We start from the raw sequence: 10,054 nt of genomic DNA on the forward strand, positions 1-10,054 counted from the left end.
CATTGAGGCCCCAAATCATTTTCCACTACAAAAACTGAATCGTCAACACTTCTTCTTAATTACAATTGAATTAAATTTTAAAGAATGAAAATCACACTTCTAAATTTGTAATCCACACTCATTCTTTCCTCTTTTAGAATGAAATTCACACTCCCATATTTTTCTTTACAAAAAGATAAAATTTAAGATACAAAAAAAAAGGCAAAATAGCCAAATTGCCCCCTAACTTTTCTCATGACTACCGATTTATCCCCTGACATTTCAATTTTGATTATTTACACCCTCACTTTTCTAAATGTTGCCAATTTACACCCTATAGTTAAATTTTAGACTTTCCATCCAATTTCTCCGTTAATTTGGTTAGCATGTGAGGGACCTTTTCGTCTCTACAATTTTCACCCAAAAAAAAAAACAAGAAAAGAATACAAAATTATTTTGTTAAAAAATAAAAAATAAAATACTGCTATTCGTCTTCCACAACTGTTTTTTTCCCCTCATCCTCTCATCTTCTTCTCTATCTATCTCGCAATTATCTTCTTCTCAGCATGACCTCTTCCTCTATGTTCTTTTTATCGAGATCAATATAACACAATCCCAATTAACTTGAATCAATCAAGATGACCTTCACATGCTTGCTATAATTTTAATTTTCATATTCCATACATATAAATATTTTAGTTTATTTGATGGCTTGTCAATCTTATACACAATACAAACACCTCCAACTGGAAACATGGAAGATCAAATTCTCATATGAATGGTTAAAATATTAATGACCAGTCCGACCTTCAAAGAAAAAGAAAACCAGAAACCTAAATGATCAAAGATCGTTTCTCCTTCAGTGATATGATCATCCAATCATTTGATGTGACTAGCAAATATTAATTAAGCGATCAGTTGCAAGCTAACGACCAATCTTGAAATAAAGGGAGTGAAGAAGAAGAAGAAGAGATGGACAAGGAAGAAGCGACAAAGGGCGTGTTTTTTTTTTTTTCCTTTTTTAATGAAGAACAGTTTTGTATTTTTTTTTTATATTTCTTTGACGATGTGTTGGTTTGTTTAATTTTTTTTTTTGGTGATAGTTGAAAAGACGAAAAAACCTCTCACTTGCTAATCAAATTAATGGAAAATTGGATGGAAAGTCTAAAAAATAACGATAGGGTGTAAATCGGTAACAATTAGAAAAGTGAGGGTGTAGGTAATCAAAATTGAAATGTTAGGGGGTAAATCGACAGCCATAGGAAAAATCAGGGGGTAATTTGGCTATTTTGTCTAAAAAAAATTGAAGTATGAATTGTAAATTAAGGAACATAAATTTCACTCTCTTTTTAGCTTGTTTTGTATTTTTTTTCAAATTGAACTTTCTATGTTATACTTTAGTTCGATACAGTAAAGATTTAAATTAGATTTAGAATTAGACTAGATCTAAAATTCAATCTCATTCTATATTATTTTTGTTATGTTTTTTTTTTTTTTTTAATAGCAGTATGTATTAGGCAGGATGAGACCGTGAGAGGATACAGATCCGGCCGTAAGGAGTACTCAAACTCATCTCATGTCCAAGTACAGCATACAGCCATACACTATGAGACCCCAAGCAACAGTCCAAGACTTCTGACAGAGCTCCAATTAGCAAACACATAGCCAAAGGTGTTGTGTGCCATGAACTGTGAAGCCGCCACATAACCCCCTTTGCATGCTGATCCCAAATGCTGTGCAGCCACGCATCTCTGTGCCCATACCCTCTTCCTCATCCTTGTCACCATTCTAGCCATTTCTCTCACCTCGATCTCTCACGCTAAACGTCTCTCCCTCAACCACCTATATAACCCACCCCTTTGTTCCCTCTTCATCAGCATTTCATTTTCTCAGCGTCCATTTCCATCACTCTTTCATTGTTTCTCATCTCCAATTTGATATTCTCATCGACATTACCATCAAAACATGAGCAGTGTGTGTGCCGAGCAGCACAAGTTTCACACCTCCCACCACCTCCTTTCATCCAAGAAAACCCACAACCTCCTCAGAGAAGTAGACATCCCACCGAGGAAACTCCTCACCCGCCGCACCGCCGCCCACCAAGACTTATCATTCTCCCACGACATGTACGGCACCACCGACTCTCTCCGCTTCTCTGCTTCCGACGAGGCCCTCCTCCGCAAGTTCCTCCCCTACAACACCGGTGCCTCTGACGACGACGACGACGACGACGACCCCTACTCCTCTGACCACTTCCGCATGTTCGAGTTCAAGGTCCGCCGCTGCACCCGCAGCCGCAGCCACGACTGGACCGACTGCCCTTTCGCCCATCCCGGCGAAAAGGCCAGGCGCCGTGATCCCCGCCGCTATCACTACTCCGGCACAGTCTGCGCCGACTACCGCCGCGGTGGGTGTAGCCGTGGCGACAGCTGTGAGTTCGCACACGGTGTTTTCGAGTGCTGGCTGCATCCGGCAAGGTACAGAACCGAGGCATGCAAAGACGGCAAGAACTGTAAGAGGAAGGTTTGTTTCTTTGCTCACACGCCACGTCAGCTCCGCATCTTGCCTGTGAATCACTCACGGAGCTCTTCACCTGATGAAGTGATCTCTCCTAGCTCGGGTTCTTGCAAGAAGAGTAACAAGTACCTGAACTCGGCCAACTCGCCGAGTTCGACTCACTGCTGTTTGTTCTGCCGTTCTGTGACTTCTTCCCCGACTTCTACTCTGCTCGGTATGTCGCATCTGTCGCCGCCGATGTCTCCCTACGGCGAATCCAAGTGTCACTTCTCTAGCGGATTGGATCAGATGCATGCTAGCGCAGCTGGGATGCTGAGCAACAAAGATGTGCTTTCAGAGCTCATGACCTCTTTGGAGGCCATGAAGTTCAATAACATGGAAGCAACTTCTTCACCTGTTTCATCACCAATCAGTTCTGCTGCTGCTGCGGCTAATTACCAGAATACCCCGTTGGTTGACGCTTCTTCATACAATGCTTTTGCTGCTGCTGCTGCTGAAGATCAGCAGCAACAGTTCATTCTTTCACCATCTACTCCAAGCCCTTTATCAGCAGGAATTAATTTTTTCAGTCGCGGTAGTAGTTCTGGAAATTGCTCGAGGAAAAGCTTGGTCTTCGATGAGCAGAACAATGCCACTGAAATTAATGGAGGGTGTGGCCCCGACCCTGATCTTGGATGGGTTAACGATCTCTTGATGTAATTTGAGGATTCTGACCATTGCATAACTGATCCATGAAGATATATGAGGAAATAAAGATGGTGGGTGATCCATCTGGAAGTGTACATATACTTACTGCACCAGTCGTATATATATGTTGCTATATATATGTGATTTGGTGTAAATTATTGTCAACTATTTCGGAATATATGTAATATTGTTGTCTGTTTTGATTCGATCATGATGATCATTTGTTTATGTAATTTGCTTTTAAATTCGAGAGAGTAATTAATTAATTAGGAGTTCTCTATGCATGTATAGAGAATTCTCCATTGTTAATTTCATGTATTCTTTTTTGTGATTGAACTGATTAATTTCTCGAGTGTGAACTTATTATTTCATGTATTTTGGTGCATAAATTACATATGCAAACTTATTTTTTGCGTGTTGAACCTAATTATAATTAACAATCTTGGCATCAAAGAGAAAAAAAGATAGCTTTCGCTAGAGAGAGATTTTTCCTCTACCTTCTCTCTAGAAAACCCTGTAGTACTATAGCTTTCCTCCTCCTCCCCCCTCTCTTGCTCGATCTAGATCATGGTCAGGAGAGTTGGGGGAGTTTTTTATTTTCAACTTTTATCAGTTTTCTCCTTTTCGTTTTCTTCCCACCGGCCGATTTTGCCCGGAGTCCGCTCCGGCCCGGTTTGGAAGATGGCGTCGTCTGTCCTTCTGGTGGTTTTGTCCATCACTCTGAAAGCGCCCTCTGGTTCTCCAGCTGCGGCGTCTGTCTTTCCCCTTCTCTGGCCTCATCCTTCCTCTGTTGAATCTCTCTGTTGCAGTTCAATGCATTGCAATGCACTTTGTGACATGGAGGTGTACAAAGAAACGTCTCCGGTGCATGCACCGACACTTCTGTCTGTTTCCTTGGTGTTATCTAATGATTCCTTTGATGTTTGCTTCGCGGCGGTGATTTTCAATATCGGGAGTTTGGGTGGATTTTGTGCTGGCTGCTTCCTGGTGGCGCGGTGGCTTTTTCCTGGTCGCGATTGCTGGTGGTGGTTTGCAGCTGTTCTTTGTTTTCTTTTTGTTGGCCTGGGCCGTTTGGGCTTGGTTGTTTGTTGACGGAGGCTTTGGGCCTCTTTGTAATTGGTTCTATCAATAAAACTTCTTACGGTTTGACCAAAAAAAAAAGAGTTCCGGAATTTTCTTTCTTTGGTTTAGTTTAATAGTTTCATGACGCTGACGATGAACTGTGGGAGGGGGTAATGCATATCTCTAGAGGCTAGGTGGCGAGCATGCACTGTTGGTTTTTGGCCTGATTTGGATACTAGTGTTGGGATTTGACGATTTGTTGTTGAAATGAAGTTGCTGGCAGTATCATACTCGTGCAGATGGCAAGGCTAGGGATCACTGATTAGCACTTGCTGCTAGCTTTGCGTTGAGGGCAGTTGTAATAATGTTCCTTTCTTTATATATAATTTCTTTAAAAAAAAAAAAAAAAAAAAAAACCAAAATTCAATCTTGGGGCCGTGACAGGTCCGGTGATTGCCCAAGATGAGTGCTGATGCATTTTAACCTGGTGACTAGTCTCCCAAGATGAGTCATTAGCTTTCACAACCGGTTTCTAGCGTGAGGCGACCGTCGACCGGTCACACGAAATCGTGCAAGTTATAGAAACCACAGTTTCGTTTACTGTTTGGTTTGGTTTAATCAAAAGTCCTGATTAACCTAGACACCAGGAGAAACATGAAAGGGTAAGCGAACGGTGTGAGGGAGATGTGAGGAAACATCTTGTATCGTGTTTGCTACTTTGGTTTTCCATTGTCTATTTGGCGAAATATTTCCAGGAGATCTCACCCTAGAAAACTCTTTGGCAGATCATAGATAGAATATGAAGGTAAAATTCACAGTACCACGACTGCCTACAAGGACCACGTACCCTTGATCAATTATGCGTACTATCTGTTTCCTAGGAGGGAAACTTATCTGAAACACAGCTAGAATGGTATGGAAATAGCCCATGAGGCTTTGTTTGGAATATGACCTTTTTCTTTAACTGGTAGGGTTTGTTGGCTAGGTGCAATGCTGGGTTAGGTGATCATGATTGTTACATATTCACAAATCACCAACAAATGGTGTGGGGAAAGGAGAGCAGCAGCCCATGCTCAAATGACGCTATAGGCATGCCTTCACCTTAATTGGGGTCACATTTTCAATTTTCAATTAATTAAAGAAATGCAAAGCTGAACTTTGGGACAAAAAGACCCATCATCTTCTTGTAAATGCTCGTGACACAGTTTATTATCCCCTATAATGTAAGGTATGGTTGACATCTGTGAATGGCTACTTATTAGGTGGGAGTAGGGACAATGCATATCGTTCTTTTCTGTTTTGTTTTCTTAGAAAATAAAAAATTGCTCTTTGTTTCCAAACATGGTTTATGGTGAATCTTATGATTCGGCAGAGAAAACTTGTGATCCATTTAGGGTGGCGTTGTTGAGTTAGGGGAATACAAAACATGTTTAAAAAGCATATGAAAGCTGTTTATGGAAAACGACGTCTAGAAGGTGATTTAGATTATTATTTAATTAAGTATGGTATCTCAATTTTGATCCTTAATTCTTGTTTTGGTGTGTGGAATTAAGGTTGAATAAAAAAACTCAATTCGTTTTTCGGTGCTTGTGATGCAAAAAGGAAATGAAACACTTTTCTGATCAAATAAAGAGAAAATATGATAGGATTAGGGAAGGGAAATGTTCTCAACCGGCCACAATACCGAACTTTTGAAGTTGAAGACCGTGCCCTTAGGACAACGGCACACGCCAACCACGACTCTTGAAACCATAAGCTCATCACTGAAAAATGGTGCTAGAACGTCAAAACCCGCCGCGTGACAATTAGCAACATTAACAGAGTTAGGGTTTGCTCTCTCTTACCTTGTTTGTTTCATGGATTTTAAGCTTGGGAAAAGGAAAGTGCTACCTTTCCTATGTTTATGTTTGGTAAGTGCAAGGTTTGGAAAATAGTTCTCCTTGCAAGGAAAAATAGGGATGACGATGAATCCTTTCATTCTCCTAAAAACCCATTTTCCTTTCTCATTTTCAACATTAATTACAGTGTCCCAACATTTGTTACACTATTTGTATGACTAAAATAATTCTAGAAAAGGAAACTAACACAACGGGATAGAAGGGCTGAGGCGTCTCCGAGTTTCTGGGAGCGACCTTGGATTCGAAACTAAGGTTTCGACTGGCGGCGGTGTTCTTTTCTTTGGCAAGGCAACGATTGTGGAGTGGCGAGGTACGGCGGCGGCGCGGGACGGATCTCAGCGTCAATCGTGGATTGTGGCCAAAGGCGTAGCTACACACGGGCTCTGTTGGGCTACAGTCCACCCCAAATTTTGAATTTGTAGCTTAATTATGGTTTAATAGATTAAATATTAAAAATTAGTCCACCTCAAATTTCTAAACTTAGCCCATATGTTATTTCTTTTCTTGTTTTAGTCATACACTAGTCTGCAATCACATGCTCTGCATGTGTACGAAATTTTTAATTTTTTAATTTTTTTTTTAAAAGGTGGGTAGTTATTGCAAAAGAAGTAGATTCACTGGTAGTTATTGCTGGTAGTTATTGCAGAGAGAAAATAGTGGGAGAGAAAAGTGGGGGTTGTAGAATCATTTTGACAGGACCCGCCCCGGATTTCACCCCGAAATCCGAAGTGGCCCTGCGGGGCCCACTTTAGAAGAAATTCTACCAAAAATTTGGCGGAACTTCCCCTAAAAGTAGGCTACCCAAAACCTGTAGGAAAACATTTACACTTCTAAATCATCCATCCTTATTCTCCTGGAGCCATCTGCTCCCCAAATCACAACTCCCATTTCACAAATATCAGTCTCAACCTAAAAACAATATTAATCTCATAGATTATCAGAGCAATACTAATCCCCTAGGTAACAAAGAAACAGAAATAGAATGAGTACGCGGAAGCAATGCTGTTGACTATGCCTTGACTCCATGTACGCCCGACCTCAACTAATTTCGCCTGCAAACTGGGCATTTGAAATCGAAGGGCCCAGGGGAAAGTATTGAAAACACGTTAGTGTGAGTGGACAAAAATAAATAATTAAGATGATTTAAATGAAGCAAACTTAAATACTTTCCCACTTATTTAAATTTATAAAACTTCGATGCATGCCACGTTTATAAAACACATTTCTTTAAACTCAAAATCTCGTGAAAACATACCAGCCCCGCTGGCTAAGAGATATCGGACTAGGCCCCGCTAGTCAAGTAATAATAGGATATGGGGAAGAGATATCACCATACGGGTAAAGGAGCCCCTTAGGCTCTTCCTACCCTCGACTGCCACCCACACATAGATTGTGTGAGGAGGAGAACTAATAACCTCGACTACCACTCACGTGAGGAGGAGAATAAATCACCTCGACTGCCACTCACAAACACAAAGTAAGTGAGGAGGAGAATAAGCTACCTCAACTGCCACTCACAAACACAAAGTAAGTGAGGAGGAGACCTAATCGAATGACCCGAGTATGGTGAGGAAAAACAATCGAAAACCGGTAAATCAGTAAGGCTTCCCCAACCTCGCAACAAAACACGAGTATGAATCCCATCCATACTCGGAAAATCTCAAGAAAATATATACTCCAATGACGTGGCCCCGCACGCCAAATTTCTAGAATTCATAAACCATTAGGCGAGAAATAATCGATAAAATAATTCAATCGAAAATTCCATTTTCGAAAAATATTCCAAAAATCTCAATATCGACGAATAAAATATATTAATAAATTCCGGAAATCACCTCGGAAAGTAATTCGTCGAAAATCACTTAAATCATGATTTCAAATAAAAGCCATATATCGGAGATACTTATCAAAGGCTCAAAATCCATTCCCGAATCATAATTGAAAATAAATTATAATTAATCTCCGAAAATTTAATCATATTCCGAAAATAAATCATAAAATCCAAATCTGAGCATAATAGATTCGTATATGAAATTCATATGGAAAAACAATGCCAAAATTAAAATCCAAGGCAAAATATTATGCTCGATAATAAAATGATAAATAAATTATTATTTCGGGAAAAATAAATGCATGCATCATTCTTTAAAAATAAAAGTCCACTCACAGTACTATTCAGGTGATCACGCATACGAGTTCCTTCGTCGAGCAATCGCTCGGTGCGTCACCCTGTACACAATTATATTCCGTGAATAACTATTCAACAAATTAATACGATTCCTAAAATCAATTCCTCATAATTACATCTCCACTTCTCCTCGGATTCAACCCACATTCTACCACTAATACCAATTCGTTATCTTAAAGGTTCCAAGTCAGAACCGAGAGATATCCGACGGTCGGATTCTCATAATTCGATAATCGAAACCCTAAACTTCAAAAATTCATAATTAATTCCAAGTTTCTCCAAAAATCACCAAACTTCACAAACAAGCTCTACAACATTTATAGAATTTAATGGGCTAAAAACTGGAATTAAAACACTGCCCTACACGCCTCCACGCGCCACCCACAGTGGCGGCGCGTGGGACCCACGCGCCGGTGGCCACCACCTCCAATGGCCACCAAATTTGGACAGCACCACCTACTCATCAGACCCAACCATTCATTCAACTACAACAAGTTCCGATTTTACCTGGAAGAGCTCCAATTCGGCCGGTGAAAAATTTCCAGAAATTCCAAGAACCCTAGAAATTGCAAATCGTTAATTCGACCTCTACACTGCAAATTGAAATGAAAGACCTTAGGGGAAATGATCTATGTCAAAAACCGAACCTTCGATGTCAATTTCGTGGCCGGAATCGGAAGAATCGCCGGAAAACCCCAATCTGCTACAGTGAAGTTCACGGCTCCAAATCGAGCTCCACCGGTCGAACCACCGCAAAACACCACCCCAGGCGTGTCAAGGGAGAGATGGCGAGCCTGATGATGTCCGGATTCCATCGTGGGGTGGCCGGAAAAGGAAGAAATCGGAGGGAGAAGAAATCGGGCCGAAGAGGAGAAAGGATCGGGGGAGAGGAGAGAGAAAAGCCGGTAAGTTTCCCAAAATGGAAACTTACCACAGTAAATTGGCTATTTATAGAAACTTACCCTGAACAGTAACTATGAACAGTAACTTTAATCTTTCGCTTATAACTTTCGCATACGAACTCCGATTTTTACGAACCACATATGCACGCACTCGGTTTAACGTCCTCTACAACTTTCACACAGGAAGTTTTCTCAAATTTTGACCCGATCAAAAAGTCAACTTTTAGGGCCACTAAAGTTACCGAAAAAGAGTAAAAGTAAATCGAATTGTCGTTTACTGTCCAAATGACTAGTAAGCCGGTGAATTAAGATACGGGATGTTACACATTTCTTTTTAATTTTCTTAATAAAAATATATTTTTGTTCAAGTATATCTAGAATATGTGTCTGGCCCAAACTCTAGGTTACTTGACCTAGTTGTAATAGGGTTTTGAATTAGAGATATTCATAGATATCCGATTAATTGTACGATTATCTTTCATTGTATAACTCTGATTCTATGTCTTGTAATCCTCTATATAAAGAGGTCCCTATTATCAATGAAAGCACGACTTAATTCTCTCCCAATTCATTTTTTATCAAACACGTTATCACCATGAAACCCTAACCCTGAAACCCTAAATTCGTAGCCTTCAAACCCTAGCCACCACCGCCGCATCTATTGAAGCCCTCAATCTCAGGATTCTACAACCGGCGGCGAAACAATCGGAACTGGTCAGAAAACCACTGAACCGGCCACTGGAAGTATCAAACCAGCCCTCCAATAAGAAAAAAAGGGATCCTTGCACTGGTTCACCACCTTCCGGACCTTCGATTGCTAC

The 10,054-nt window shown here is 40.6% G+C and overlaps 1 protein-coding gene across 1 annotated transcript; it reads left to right on the forward strand.

Moving 5' to 3' along the window:
* The first annotated feature begins 1,842 nt into the window (after window positions 1-1,842).
* Window positions 1,843-3,472, forward strand: LOC133736580 (zinc finger CCCH domain-containing protein 2-like). The gene has a single exon (XM_062164123.1). The coding sequence runs from the start codon at window positions 1,945-1,947 to the stop codon at window positions 3,193-3,195; it is 1,251 nt and encodes a 416-aa protein (XP_062020107.1). The 5' UTR covers window positions 1,843-1,944; the 3' UTR covers window positions 3,196-3,472.
* Window positions 3,473-10,054: the final 6,582 nt, after the last annotated feature.

Source organism: Rosa rugosa, chromosome 1 (genome assembly GCF_958449725.1).
Source record: "Rosa rugosa chromosome 1, drRosRugo1.1, whole genome shotgun sequence".
NCBI lineage: Eukaryota > Viridiplantae > Streptophyta > Magnoliopsida > Rosales > Rosaceae > Rosa > Rosa rugosa.

What these genes read in the sequence shown, in the direction of transcription:
- LOC133736580 (XM_062164123.1), top strand. Translation starts at nt 1,945, where the DNA reads ATGAGCAGTGTGTGTGCCGAGCAGCACAAGTTTCACACCTCCCACCAC.